At 37.1% G+C, this 16,183-nt stretch overlaps 1 protein-coding gene across 4 annotated transcripts in view; it reads right to left on the reverse strand.

The window, feature by feature from the left end:
- The window catches only part of MYO1B (myosin IB), a 220,278-nt gene that overhangs the window by 22,804 nt on the left and 181,291 nt on the right, over positions 1-16,183 (reverse strand). For 2 of the 4 annotated variants that reach the window (XM_027865829.1, XM_027865830.1), the window contains exons 17-24: positions 15,345-15,571; positions 13,744-13,944; positions 11,165-11,258; positions 9,465-9,614; positions 5,739-5,807; positions 3,086-3,172; positions 2,690-2,776; positions 103-189 (exon numbers count right to left, since the gene is read on the reverse strand). In XM_027865829.1, the coding sequence (XP_027721630.1) occupies positions 103-189; positions 2,690-2,776; positions 3,086-3,172; positions 5,739-5,807; positions 9,465-9,614; positions 11,165-11,258; positions 13,744-13,944; positions 15,345-15,571 (1,002 nt within the window). The remainder of the gene's footprint in view (positions 1-102; positions 190-2,689; positions 2,777-3,085; positions 3,173-5,738; positions 5,808-9,464; positions 9,615-11,164; positions 11,259-13,743; positions 13,945-15,344; positions 15,572-16,183) is intronic. The other 2 variants (XM_027865831.1, XM_027865832.1) reach the window with 2 other exon arrangements.

The following is a 16,183-nucleotide window of genomic DNA, read 5'->3' on the forward strand; positions in this document are numbered from 1 at the left end:
TAGTGCAGATCAAGAGCAAGCACAAAAACCAGTTGTTGATGTTAGTAAGTGCCACGCTTTACTGAGTTCATCGTGGAGAGGAAGGAGGGGTTGAGAGAGTACCTTCAGTCCAAGCCAGTAAGCCCAAATGACAGCAACTGCATGCTTACGCCTAGCCTCCTCCTTCAAGCGTTTCAATTCCCTTCGAGCCTAAAAGGTTTAGATAGTGAATAAAAGAGACAGCCCAATGCAGACAGCACAATGTCCAGAAAAAAAGGTACTCCCAAACAGAACAGCTGATTTATGAATGAAAGTTACAGAATGATGGAAGAACAAGATATGACCATTTAAACCCAAAGGACTAGTGTGAAAATGGTGCAAAGGTCACTAGTGTTTCCAATGGAACAAGATTTTGCACAAGAGTCAACTCGGGGTACCTGAGGTCAAAGAATGGTGGCATGCTACCACTATTTTCTTTTTCTTTTTGTCTTGTTTCTTCCCTCTTTCCTTCCTTTTTTCTTTATTTCTTTTTTCTTATTCTTTCGCATTTCTTGCATAACTCCCCCTTAAAACACTAGGGATGCTTAGGACTAAAGAAGCCATATGTTTTTGTTTGGTTTTATTAATTAGAAAGTAAGATTTTTAAAAGGAAGCACTTTTAACAGTAACTGCAAAGGGAAAAACACAAATAGAGGCTGTTTCCCTGAAGACTGACCTTTAAGTTAAAGAGAAATTCTTTTGTATTAAAAATCTGAAGCATTCACGAAAACTCAGTTGCTGTTATAGCCAAGTACACAAAAGGAAATATAGTGAAGTTAACCGCATATCTCAGTAAGTTTGGAACAAGAAAAAAAAATGAAGAAATTGCCCAGTTTTAAAGCTAACCATAAGCACTCAATTTTTAAACTAAAATTTAAGTATTTATTCTACCATAAAAATAAACAATGATGGACTGACTAGGTGGAAGATGTTGGATATTTTTCTACCTTTTAATTTCATGTACTTCATTGAAATTGTTCACAAAATAGTGAATTCTACTTTCTGCCTTTCAGAAGTCTATGAGATTTCTGTTTTAGCTATTGGGAAAGGTTCGACTATTAAATTTATTTATTTATGTGTTTATGTATTTTTAACCATCAATGGGAACAATGATTTTCAAATAAGGTAGATGTAGCCATGTACTTACACTATTCCTTGAATAATTTAAATGAATGGTTCACTTGTTTCTGATTGTGTACATCTCAAAAGAGGTATATATATACATATGGCTCAAGGAGAGAATCATGGAGTTCACTGAAGAATATAAATCTCAGGGACAAAAATATAACTAAATGACTACAGTTGCAATTAAAGTTGGAATTTCAAGAAACATTTCTTTGATTCAGAAATAGATGAAAATAACTTCGATTTACATGTAGAAATAGTTCACGTCTGAAGTTATTGGAATAACACAACCTTGAATAATTTATATTGAAATTCTAAAACCAAACTAAGTAAACTGCATCGACTGGGCTGAGACCTTATTAAAGGTTTTTGTTACTCTTGATATACGGAGCTCTGCCGCTTCCTGTCCCCATCTTTACTTCCGTTTATGTGCTATCTTTACCTATTAGAACAGAAAGTCCTTGAATGTAGGCACCTGTCTTACTCGCTTGTATCTGTATCCACCGTGATTACACAGAGGTAGTACATAGTATAGGCTTAATAAATGCTCTACAGATGTATCTATAATATAATGGGTTGTGTGTAAATCTACTGTAGATAGCTTTGAGCTCATCATATGACTCTTCTTCTTGAGTTTGCAGCGATAATAGTAATAGTAACTGACATTTATATAACATTTGAAAGTCTGTGTCAGATGCAGACCTTAAATCAAGGTCTTCCTATGTCCAATGCTCTATTCATCATATCAGGCTGCCTCAGGAGGGCCACACCAACAATTTTAGCTTTAAAAAGGAATCCAAATTTTGAGCAAAGAGACCTTTAGCTGTTTAAAGTAATAAAAATACTTAAAATATTGCTCCCTGGAGTATTTTCAGTGTTCACACAGCCTCCAACCATAGCCTGGGGATTAGCAAGAGTATTTCAGGAGGACCTTGTTTCTGAAAACAAACAGCTGATGCTGAAATTCCGGGGATTCCTTGGGGGCCATAAGCCTAGTTTTGCACGGAAACAGCATTCTGTTAAAACTCAGATGATAACATTATATATTTGTAATGTTTCCTTCCTGATAGCTAATGGTTGCCTCTGTAGGTCTGGTAAATAAATTTCATTCTTAAACTTCTTTTAAAAGTATGTGGGGTTTTTTTTTTTTAGTTAGTTTTTAGCATTTCCATTGTAAAGAAATGGATGAGACGCAATCCACGTTAAAAAAAAAATTATCATAAAAAGTTAAATGGCTAGTAGCCAAGAGAAACATGCGTACTGTATTTTAGTGCAAACAATTCCAAAACCTATTCTTTTAAATTTGAAACATTTTTTTTTAAATTCTACACTAGCAACTCATTAGTAAACCATTAGTACTGTTTGTCTGGACATGCTTGAGTTTCCTACAAACACTACTGACATTGAAAGTCTTTTTGTGGCATCAAATGCATGCACCAATATTAGCCAACTTTAACATTAGTCATTAATCCTCTCCATATGCTACTGAATAAGGTTGGGGACCATCAGTCACAGAGGGGAGTGATGGGATGTGTGCATGAAGTACCTTAAGTCCAAGCCAGTAAGCCCAAATAACAGCAATAGCATGTTTATTCCTAGCCTCCTCCTTCAGTCGTCTCAGTTCCCTTCGCGCCTGTGGTGTATTTGAAAAGGAGTTATAGAAAAGTTTAAGGCAGAAATGGTTACTGCTGGTTCCCAATGGAGAAAGAAAAAAAAGAAAGAGAGAGACAGGTCAGTACAAAACAGTAAACTTGAAAGCATGTGCTGCTGTTCCACGCCCAAACTGCTGAAAAACAAGCAAGCAGCAAAAAGGAAAATAAATGCAAGTTTTGGGAGTGTGAGTCAGTGATGTATTTATCTGCTCCTCATTAGGGAGGGACCACAGTTCTGCTCCCGTATCTCTCCCCAGATCACTGGCTTTGTAAGGCAGAATCTTGCCTACCTGTGTACCATGCCAGAAAGCAGCAATGGTGGTGACAGCTTCCTGACAGCGCTTCTTGTGTTTTAATTCACGCAGAATCTTTCGAGCCTAGGGTACATCCAAAAGAAAAAAAAAATTAAAAAGTAAAACAAAGGATATCTCCCACCCCACTGAAAACTTAAATTGTTTGCCTCAGTTTTCCTCAACTGTAAAATGAAGATAATAACAGCACCCATATCCCAGGGTTGTTGTGAGGAACAAATGAAACAATATTTGTAAAAAGTGCTTAGCACAGTGCCTGGCATCTAGTAGGTGTAATATAGATACTTTTAAAATAAAGATAACAATTTTTAAAAATTTCAAGAGATAATCATCACCATACATTCTCTTTTAACAGCCACAAAGTAGAGATGAGAGAAAATGTATCCCACTCCACTCCTTGCAGAGGGGATGATGGGTCCAGAAACATCGCATACACTGTCAAAATTCCATCGATGGGTTTCTTAGTTTTAAGCTGAACCACATCCCTTCCTCTTTTTCATTCTTTGTAAAAAATGATGGCTCTCTGGGTGGGGATATGGGGGGGAGGAATATGTTTGGAAACTAAAATGATGGAAAAGTGAAAGATATCAATAAAACACTTTTAAAAATTAATTCTACCTTTTAAAAATTTATTTTTTAAAAGGACTAATATCTATATTAATGTTAAGCAGTCAAAAATGCAATGGCCAAGTCTTCAAAATAACTCTGTGAGGTAAGGACTCCAAGTATTCTAATCTCATTTTACAGATGATTAAATGCAGGCTCAGAAGTGAAATGATTTGTCTCTAATCCTTCAACAGCAAGTCTATGCCAAGATTCACACTCAGGTCTTTCATCTTGACGTCGAGCCTTCTTTCCACTATATCCCATTACTCCTACTCTAGAGCAGATCAGCAGAACCTCACACTCATAGATGACAAAACCAACGCCTTAAGAGAAGGATCTGAGCCTACCCTATGGTAAGACAGTGGTTCTCAGAACGTGGGCTAAGGAACACTAGTTGTCCTACAGGTCATTCACAGTGTGCTCCCATTTAGTAGTGATGTATGAAATGTGATAGTATCTATATCTCCATTTCTGCCATGACTACCTCATTGGCATCTTAGAAAAAGCAATGCTCTTTTTCCCCGACAGATATGGGGTATCCTTATGCTGGCTGTGATGATGGCAACTAAGAGCAGTGTCTCTATCCTAGCTATACAATGTTCAGACCAAAGGAATGTGACGATCACTTGAACGGGGAAAGGAAGTTTTGACTAGCTCTGTCCTTACACATCAGACAAAGTCAGGTAGATCACTGGAACTTTTAGACAGATCATCTAAAAAAAAAGGAAGAATAACCACCAGTTTGCATGAAAGGGATGTCTCCTTTGTTTGAAGTCTCTCTACTAAAACAAACAAACAAAAAACTGCTTATAGCACAAAGAACAAAAGGTTTGGCACAGCTGTGGTAAAGGCATGACCTTCATCCAGAAAAGAGCTGAAAGCCAAGGCTGGGTTGATATGCACAAAAAAAGGAGCTAGAACCAAAGGGAATGGCCAAGGAAAGAAAGGTGGGCAAATGTGGCTATCAGGTGAGAAGAGAAACTGTTGCTGGAAGGAATAATGTCAGGCCAAACTGGATGAACACTGGGGTCAGTCAATGGTGGTAGCATCCAGACTTAAGAATGGGAGGGAAGAACTATACAGTGGAGCCATGTTGCTTATTATTTGGACTAAGACTTCCACTTTGGCATTTGCTACAATGAAGAATATTTTGCTTTCAGGAAAATCAACCTTAGGAGTCCATTACAAAGACCAATCATTCCCAAGGCTAGCCCAAGCCCTTTGCCCCTATAGAAAATCCACAACTTTGGAGATAAGCCTGTAACCACCCTAAAGAGTAAATCTCTGAGCCTGGGCCATTATCAAAAAGTTTTTTCCAGGCCTGAACAAGGGCATTTTGAAGCAAGGCAGTGGACAAGTAAGAGTCTAAAGTGTCTTGGAACAAGGACATTAGAATAGCCCTGGAATTAGCCTTTGGTAGGAAGGACCTAAAAGCAGGCAACCTATGATTCCTCTAGAATTGATCTGGACCCAGAACACATCACTCTATGATAGCTCAGGCATCCTTGAGTCCACCCTGGGGTTGGAGAGTGAGGAGAGAAGGGGAAAACGTAGGTGCCCTACAGTCTGGCAGGATCAAACGGCATGGAAGTAAGGCCTTCTGAACCAGAGATGTCAAACATGCCCCAGCATGGCCAGAATCAAATTAAAATGTAATTGAGAAATACTTAGCAAGATAAAAAAAATAATAAAACATCAATAACATTACATTTTAAAACTAAGACAATATGGCACTGTTGCTGGGGACTGTAGCCTCCCAAATAAAGGTATCTGGCAGGGTAATTTTTCTATCACTGACCCTACCCAAGCCCTTCTCAGAGAACAAAGACAGAGTTAACCTGGAATACTGAAGCATTAGGTCACCAGCTTGGCCACCAACAGGCATTACTTTACATCTGATTGACTAAGGGGGTAAAGTAGGAAATAAGGAGACTTCCTCCTGCTCAACTAACTCTAGGGACCCGTAAAGAATTTATAAAGAATGTGAAGATTCCAAACAAGGATATCATATTCCATTCAAACTCACCTTCCATCCTCGGATGAAAGACTGTATCACAATGGCAGAACTCTTTATCTGTTGATATTTCTTTTGTTGCTGCAGGTAAAAAAGAAAAAAAAGTGTGAACAGTTCTATTTACAGATCCGTAAAATATACAAGCTTGAGGGCTGAACAAAGGCAAATGTTGACTCTTGGGGTGGAAGAGAAGATGAAAGGAAATTAGTTCCTCTCTCTTCTCAGACTTCCAGTTACTTGCTGATCCCTCTCCCCTTTATATCCCTTCCCCTAACCTGTGCTGAGCAGCAATGGTAGTGGGCTACCAGGACTCATGTCCACAAAATAGGTATGTTTCCAGGGTTAATTCCAGACTTGAAGTCATAGTCAAACTGCAGGGCAGGCTATAGAGTACCAATGATGCCAAATCCAATGACCTTTTCTTTATCCTCACATCCTCTATGACTTCTCTTCTTTGCAGCATTTGACACTGGTGCTCTCCTGGACACTCTCTCCTTTGGTTTCCGCGAGTGTGAGACACTGCTGTTTCCTGGTTCTCCTTCTACCTGTCTGCTCTTCCTCGGTCTACCATGTTAATCATCAAGCATCTCCCACCCACCAGGCACAGGTGCCCCCAAAAGATCTGACCTGGCTGCTTTTCTCTTCTCATTCTATTCTCCCTCCCTTAGTGATATAATCAGTTCCCATAGCTCTGTGGACTTCCACAGCTAATATCCAGCCCTACTCTCTCCTCCACTCTGGTCCTGCATCACCCTCTGCCTATCTTCTGGATAGCTTTACCTCAGACATTTCAAAACAGCATTCTCTGCCCTAAACCTGCCTATTTTCTATAGGAGATATCCAGATTTACCACCTCAGAGTCATCCTCTGATTTTTTCCTATCCTTCACCAGTATTATAGCCAATGAGTTCTTAAGACTTACTAATTCTACACCCACAGCCTCTCTCTCACTCATCCCCTTCTCTTCACTCACATGATCACCGTTACAGATTCAGCTCTTATCACCACTCGCTTGGATTACTGAAAGAGCTTCTGAACAATTTCTCGGTTTTAAGTCTTCTCTATTCAGTACATTCTCCACACAGCTACCTTATTAATTAGGTAATTAAAGCACAGGTATGACCACATCACACCCCCCACCCCAACCTTATTCAACATTGCTCAGCGGCTCCTCGTTGATTCCAAGATAATACACAAAATTGAAGGTTCTCCATAGTCTGAGTCCTATATTCCTTTCCAGGCTTATTTCATATTGCTTTTCTTCACACAATTTACAGACAAACTAGAGGTTCCTGAACCCTGATGTGCCTTTCACAGGCTGTCTTTCAAGACAGCCTTCCTCACGTCCTCACCTTCATTTCTTAGAATCCACATTTTGACTTAAGGAGAGATTCAGGCACCAAATCCTCTGTGCATCCTTTCCTGATCTCCCCAGTTTTGGATGCTTCATCCTCTAATTAGCTGGTATTTATTTATCTGTCTACACATGCTATAATCCCTGCCCACCCTCAGAATGTAAGCCCCTTAAGGACAAGGAATGTTAACTTTTTATCTTCATATCCCTGGCACTCCACACAGTGCTAGACACGTAGTAAGTGCTTACTTAATAAATGTTCTTTGAATTGAAGCTTAGTTCAAGTGTAATAATGTACCAAGCTCTGGGTGTGTGTGTGTATTAAATAGAATATATATGTACACACACACACACACACACACACACACACACACGAAAACATAAAATAGTCTCTGGATAAATTTTGCAAAGAAACAGAGAAATTGCTCAACAAACACCTTCTGGTAACAAATAACACTTTTTTTTTTTAACCACAGTTGTTTTTTTTTTAATTATGAAGAATATATTTAAATTAGATGGTTTTCTATCAACAAAAGACAACATAAATAAGGGAAGGTTCTACTTTATGGTTGCCTGTCCTCTCCCTGCTAGTCTCTAGCACAAAAATGAGGATGTAATATTTCCTCAATCACTGTGAAATACTGAATACACCTGCCCCTCAAATGTACAGAGACTGCCTCCTCTCTCTGGATTAACAGGGGAAATGAGACACTTGGGTTATTTCCCACAGATTCTACCTCCTTAGTGTTCCTTTTCTTTAACTATTGAGAAAGCTTTAAAACTCACTGATGTTTAAAGCATGCTATGAGACGAACTTTTTTAAAAGTCTCAAATAAATGGGCAAATCAGTGACTGCATGAAGACCTTCTCCTTGCGAAAACTTTACTCATTTATCTTCTAAAGTTTTTCTTAAGGAGCCATGAAACCTTATTTATGTACTGATTTTTATAAAAAATGAACTGAAATTTTATCCCATAAATTTGATTTATCAAATAAGTGAAAATAATTTTAGAATATCATCCCAAATGGAAGTAACAGCCACACAGTAGAAGGAAAATATTTAGTCTAATGACTAGATTAGATGAATAATTTGATGTTTAGTTATGGAACAGAGTCACAGGTCCATAGAAAATTTAGTTTCTGCTTAGAGACTGGGCTATTCTTAGTACTTATAAACCTAAAAAATTAATATCACTTGGACATTCAACCACCACCTAAGCAACTGATAATAAAACAGCCATAACATTATTGTGTGTCCTATTTTTCATCTCCAGTCATTATTTCAAAACAATGAAATAATACAATAGGCCTACACAGACATCACTCTATACTGTTATTTTCTCAAATAAATACAAAGCACAGCATTATAATTTTTAATCCAGTCAAGTGGAACTAGAATTCTCCCCAGTGGGAAATTCATTAGAGCAGGACCATCTAGTAATAATGAAACCAAACAATCCATCTTTTAAGAAAATGCCACAAATGAATCAAGCATTAACTTGTCTACACACATTCATATTTGAAGTTCTGCTCTGTTTGACTACACTATATTAAATCAAACAAATACTTTGTCTTCAAAGGGCTGAAAATCAAGCAGATTTTCTTTTGCTGCCTCGGGTAAATCAATGAGTAGTTAAGTACTTCATTAATCCCCCAAACTTCAAGATCATTTGCATTATACTAAAACACACTATGGGAGTACATCAGCAACATCTGTCATTGATTTAATATGGCCTTACTGTTGAACATGTCTATTGACTAAAAACAGGCAGAGTGCTCCAAGGGAGATACATACACTCAAATTTTCATTTTCCAACTCACCTGCTAATGAGTTGAAAAAAAAAATAAAAAAAGATGAACAGGTACCTGAAATCTGATTAATTGTAACAACGAATCTTTAATCCATGGGAAAGCAAATAACTACAATTAGATAATTATATAAGCATACTTTTGCACATATTATCAACACAGATGAGTTTTCTCAAGAATAAAAAGAAATAAAATCTTTCAGTCCAGGTTTGCAGCCTGAGATAGCATGTGTGCAGTGATATGCCAACCATAAAGCATTACATAAATGTTAGCTATTACTATTTTTATTCTTTCCAATGCATGAAAATGGAGTTTGCAACAGAGATTTTAAACTGGAATCATTAGGCCACCATCTACTGAAGATTAAATGAATCAATGCCAGGTCAGTGTATATTAGAATCCATTTCTGGTGTTGATTTCCCATGTCACAGTTTCACAGATTTAAGAGATGGGAAGGACATCAAGTAACATCTAGAACAACTCCCTCATTTTACCGATGACAAAAATAAGCATAAAAATCAAGACAATTTCTCATACAATAAGGAAGACTACATGTTTAAAGATTGCTAACTTACCGAATATCTTCTGTACCAGGCAGCAATAACAATCTGACTTTTTTTCATTAACAAGAAATGTGTCCGGCACTTCCAACCTCGAAAAATTTTTTGAATGAGAGTGGCCAGGTCCTCAAGGCGTCGTTTTCTTAGGTCTTCTAACTTGAATAGCTGTTGAGTCATGTATTAAAAAAAAGATTATTTCAACCCAGAATATCACATATAAAGACAATTCTTAAGAAGCTAATAGAATGATACAATGTTCAGCCACGTGAACATTTGATTTTACAACAAACTGGGGACTAGCTTATGTAAAAATTATGCTGGTAAACACAGAAAAAGTAAAACCCCATTAATGAAGAATTTATTTGTTCTATAGCAATTAATTAGGGATAAGCTGAAATTTGTATTTGTACAGTTTACCAAATCTAATGCATCATACAGTGATGGATTTAGAGACAGAGAACCTGGGTTCAAATCTCAGCTCTGATACTTTGTGACCCTGAGAAAGTAATTTCCTCACTCTGGGCCTCATCTTTAAAATTGAGGGAATTGGATTGGGTCCTCTTTAAGGTGCCTTCTAGATTGAAATTTTATGATCCTATGAATATTTATTAAGGAACTATGTTTACAAATGTTAGAGAAAACAGGAAGTTTAAAAAGCATCTTAGCTCTGTCACTTACAGCTTCTCTATGACCAGAGATGTGTCCCTTGGTCTTTTTTACGCCTCAGTTTCCTCATCTGAAAAACTGAGATAGTAATACACAACTGTTGTGAAATAAGTGCTTTATTTTATTGATATGCTAATTATGTGTTATTCTGATCAAACATTAACGCAGGCCCCTTAAGGATCTGGAATAGGCAATCCTTTGTTAGCCTTGTTTCAGTTTCTGTATGACTTTTAAGTAATAAAACTATTGCAAAGTATTCCATAATTCAAACTTTCCATGAATAGATCTATTTTTCTCTAGTGTTTTCTCTAACCTACATGAATGTGAGGCTGCCCAGTGATGGAGATGCTCCCGTGCACACTGAATTGCAGCCACAAAGTTGAAATTTTCTGTCTGCTGGTTTGACGACACTATTTACACAGTTGTTTTTGCTCTCCTTTCCTGATGCTCTACGTATTCTAACGGGTTTATCAATTATCATTGGGTTGGCCCATGTGATCCTGGCTGGCCACTAGGCCTTCCCAGGAATTAAATAGGCAGTGTTTAGATTTTCAAATGGAATGGAAAGCAATGGTTGGCTGGAGTGACTGCTTTACCAAAGTCATCTAGCAGCAGAAGCTTGCAGCTATGCGAGACAGACTTAAAACCCCATATGAAGGTAAAGGTGACAGCATCATCAGAAAAGGAAAAATAACATTTTAAATAGTGACTGATGATGTGAACATTTTGATAAAACTGTACAAATTTTATGGTATCATTCAATTAAATAAAATCAAAGATATGCAGACTTTGTAATTTTCACTGGAAATATTCACATTATGTATATTGTTAAAAAATGTCTTATAGTCATCAGGTTGTGTAAAATTTTTCTGCTCAAAACAGTAGCAGGTCGGTGTAGTTGTTAAAAAAAAAATAGAGGAAACAATACCTTTCCCCAAATTAGTGTATTTGTAATATCCCAGGTAATGCTCTAGAGTTAGATTTTCTCCATGAACTTGCTGACATAAATCTTTTATAAAACCTCCGAGAAGATGGTCTGGGTCACATACCGTTCTTGGGTTCCGGATAAATATCTTTGATCTACCAAAGGAGTATTCTTCCACAGGGAATTCTAATTCATTAAAAAGCACTTCCACACCAGCTCTAGGAAAATAAAAAAGAATGAGGCTTTTTTTTTTCCTCTTACCTTTTAGCTACGAAAAATTCTTTCCAAATAAACTAAACTGCCTTGTAGCATTTTGGTACAGAAAAAACAAAACAAGCAATGAACAAACAACAAAAAATCTTTCATGCTTAAAATGTCACTGTTCTTATAAAAACATTTCTTGCAAGAAATGTCTAAAAATAATTCTATTACTTTTTTTTTGTAACTTGCAATGACATTTTTTTGATGGGTCCAGACCTAGGATTTCATCAGTATAGGCAGCATCTCTTTCTACCAATAGAGATGTTACGCAACTTCAAATGCTACCTGGGCACCAAGGCGCCCAAGGTCACAGAGCTGGGACCTGAACCTACATCGTCTCCAAGGCCAACCCTGTGTCCACTTTACCAAGCTGCCTCTCTATAAAGATTCAACTATACGAATAAGAACAAATGAAATACATATAGGAAACAGGGCAAGCAAACCAAAAAAATGATTTAAACCACTGTTCATGTGACCATGAATTTGTGTTATTTACTGAGTGCTAAGGGAAAAAAAAATCTGTGTATCAACTTTATTTTTATTTTTTGCTTTTTAAAAGCCTTCTTTTAGTCCTTCCATTGTTATTTATTTTATTTCATTCCTCCCATACTCTCCTCCCTCAATTTTCAAGGAGAAAGACTTAATATCACAGATTAAACCAAATCCTCTTAATCCCTTGTATATACTGTTCTATTTAGGTTTATCATTAATTTTTAAATGGAAACCTGGACCTACAGCCAATTTCTTCTTGCATTTGGCCAATAATAGCAACGCCCTGCATCCATGTACCCATATTTATGTACTATCCAGAGGTGGGTTTGCACAGAAGGGATTATGCAATGCAGAGAAGAGGACTGTCAAATGTGTGCAAGGATTTATTCTGAGCCCCCTCAGTTAACCCACTGAAAGTATTTTTAAAAACATTCCCATCTCCTGGGGCATGAGTGGGGAAACAACGCTATAGAAGTGCCAGCTGGTGGGAAACTCAGGATACAGACCCTACTTGGGCATAGTAATAATGCTCACAATATTTTATTTCCATAGTAAAGAGTTGAGCAGGCAGAGATATAGGCTTTCATTGTTTCTTCTTCTTCTTCGTATGCGTGTGTGTGTGTGTGTGTGTGTGTGTGTGTGTGTGTTAAACCAGACTTATGATTTCATTGGTAGAGGGTAACTCCTAATAAAGATGTTCCAATTACCCAGCACCTGCTCTTTAATTTATACCTCTAATATGATTGTCTGGGTGTCATGTCCCCAAGAGGTGACATGTCTTGCCCAGGATTTCACAACCACTATGTGTCACAGGCAGCATCTGAATCCAGGTCTTACTGATTCCAAGCTTAGCTCTCTATCCATTCTGCCTTTGTTTCACAGGTGGGAAAAAATGAAACACAAATAAATTAAATAAACTGGATACATAGAAGGATAGAATTAGTGTAAGAAGTGACATCTGAGCTTATTCAATTCAACTTCTCACCCTTCCCCTAATACATTATACCATCATACTCTGAAAATTAACACCAGAGTCTAATATGGCACCAAGGTCTCCAATCAATGGTGTGATGAAATCTTCATTAGACCGCACTATCTTTCTATGATTTTCTGTCTCTAACTATCAAGTTATCAATTGGCACAAGGTGGACATTCAAAACTGCTGGTGGACTTTTATGTGAAAGATGAGGTAAATGTTGATGGTAAGCTCCTTGAGGGCAGGTACTGGTCTTTGTTTCTTCTTATTGTCCTTGGCACCTGAACAGTATATATCCCTTGCACATGGCAGATGCTTGAAAAGGACTTGTTGAACTAAACTGGAGGAGGTATAATATAACAGAAAGAATAGGTTTTTTATTAATAATCTCAAAGTTGCATCATTGCCCATCTCTGCCAATAACTAACTGGGTCCACCTTTCTGGACCACAACATCCTCACCTATAAAATAGAGGTGTTCAAAGAGATGTTTCATAGAGTTCTACTAGGAGTCACTGATCAGTTCTTTCTTCATCTGCCATACATCTATTTTTAAAATTCCCTTGACAATATAATCCAACAAAATAGAACTGAAGAATCCTTTTTGGTTTCCAAAATTAAATGAGAGCTTCAAGAAAGAGGGAGCAAAGTGGAAGTTAAGCTGTTTTGAAGCATGGCATAATGGACAGGCAGAGCCTTGAACTTGGATTTCTGCATTCCTTGTCTCTGCTCTACTCCTAAGAAGCTGTTTCACCTCATCTCTCTGAGCTTCAGTGTAAGAATCATTGGCTACCTACCCTTCACAGTCGCTCTTAGGCGCAGCCTCTATCTTTGCAATGGTAAAGTATGTATAAATGTTAATTATTATGATTATCATAGTCAAAACCTCACTTTAACATTTTGGCTAATAGCACAAAGGGAAAGACAAGCCTTTCTCCTTTTAAAAGTTCATAATGAAATATGTCAATGTCTTACCTGGCGGGCCCCTTCCAATGAGGCCATGTTTGTTTACAAAGCATCTTGTACCTTTCTAGGCAAGGCTCATAAGCCTGCCTGAAGGCGTAGCCTGCCCTTCTTACACGGACATTCTCCAAGAGACCAAGGTATCTGATCTGGTGACATACCAGGGCATCGTTGAAGATGTGGGCAGCTTTTTTGTCATTAGGCTTGATACACCTGAAAAATGAAGGGTATTTTGATTTTAACTCATTCAGTGTTTCTTAAAAGAAAAATAACCTACTGATGAATTACACTTTCTTACAAGTCTATTTTTTTCATATATTACAAGATGAAAACATGGAACTATGAATGGTAATTTCTTACTTTATTTGAAATTCATTTAAAAGAACTCTGTAATAAATCCATAGGAATAGTTACTGTAAAACATCTACCATTGCTTATGGCCAGACTGGGATTATCAAATAAATCTCTCACACCCACACATTTACCACACACAAACACATACCACTGATAAATATCCATAGAATTATAGCTCATTTCATTTAGTCCAATCTGCCAATTTCACCTTCTCCCCATTATGTTTAAAAATACCATGCTATCAATTTAAAATGCCAACAGTATTTATTCACAGGTTTTTTTTTAAAAGATCATATTCTTGTCATCTATATATATATATATATATATGTATGTATGTATGTATGTATGTATGTATGTATGTATGTATATAGATACAGATTTACAACAGGGCCCTTGAATGTAATGAATTAGGGTGCAAGGTGCTTTCTCCATTGATCCTGTTAGTATAGTAGCCTTATCAATGTAATCTCCACCAAAAGTAATCCAAGAGGTTGGATATTCGATACGGTGTCTGCTCCACCAGCAATATCCCTTTTGGCACAAAGCTCATCAAAGGTACAGTCTACTATACTAAGACTCAGCCTTTGCTGAATCCATAAGCAATGGTGAGTATGGAATAATTTGCATTTGTTGCTTAGGGGCAAGAAGAATGGGCAAACTAGTTCCTTCTATTCCTTTGATGGGAATTACTCAACATTGCACAAACACGTTTCTTTCTACCCTCTTCTTGGTTTACAACTCTCACAGAAAAATCTAGATAATTTTCCCCTAACAAACTCGTCATCTGTAACTAGATCCAGTTTTGTGTTCATTTCAATCAATGAGTATTTGTTAAATGTCTAATATTTGCTGGGCCCTGGGGATACAAGTACAAAAAATGAAACAATTCCTGTTGGCAACAAGGATAAGACTACTAATGATTACTATCACGGAAGCAATGTTTTCCCCTAAAGCTCTGTTCAGGAACAAGTTCAAGAATATATTAAATATACTGAACTATGGGTGGACAAATAAGACCTGAAAATATTCTACCCTCTAGAGTAGAAGGGTCAAAATAAACCCAACCAAAAATTAAAATGTAATTGAGGAATATTTAACAAAATAAATAAAAGTACAATACAACACAGATAATGTTAATTTGTGGTTTTCTAAGTCAATACAAGTCCCCAAGGATCTGTTTCTATTTGATATTTCTGACATCACAGCTCTAGATTAGTTTTACAAGTGACTTTCCAGAGTTTTTGATAAGCCTAAAGTACCTAATGTAGTTTGGATTTTTGGTCTGTAGATTCTTCATCAGTGTGGCCACTGAAGCCTTGAACTGGGATCCAGCAGTAGGTGGCCTCTTCAGGTTGATTTTGGCAGGATTTCCTTCAGGAAATAACGCCTTTATGAGAGAGTGACTGGCCTTCCACATGGCTTGAGACAGATCACGGTAGAGCAGATCATTGTTCTTGTCAACAAATCCTTCTACCTGATACATAACCTGGAAGAAACACACTGAAGTTGGTGGCAGGCTAGCTGGACCCACAACATTAAGTTCTTTAAAGAAAAATTTCAAGATAATCTCTGTTTCCCAGATACCTCCCTCTCCATGAAACAACTCAATGCTTTAGTCACACTGTAATACCAAATTAGCTTCAAACATTCAAGAAAACCTCTAAGTTTATCTCCCATCTGTCTAAATAGATATATCTCAAAGTGCTTTTTTCTGCCCTCCAAGATTTGCAAGAACTCCAAATATGTTATCTTAACATTTTCCAAGTTTAGCTCTATTGCTGCCTAAACACATCTTCTGAGGTTCTATTTTACCTGCTAAGTCACATGTGTCCTAAGTCTGAATCTCATCAAAACCAGGAGAAGGGAGAAAATGGTTCAGATACTGTTTGTGTTTTCTTAATTAGGTATTCTGTACCACAAAAAAATATACATACATACATACATACATACATATACACACACACACACACATATATATGTATATGTATGTATGTATATTTGATATCAGGAAATATACTTTGTCAGAAGTCAGGGAAGAAATAAAGGAACGTAATAATATCTTACTAATTTTTAATTGTACTAATTCACGAAATATGTT

This window comes from Vombatus ursinus, unplaced genomic scaffold (genome assembly GCF_900497805.2).
Source record: "Vombatus ursinus unplaced genomic scaffold, bare-nosed wombat genome assembly UNPS02014779.1, whole genome shotgun sequence".
NCBI lineage: Eukaryota > Metazoa > Chordata > Mammalia > Diprotodontia > Vombatidae > Vombatus > Vombatus ursinus.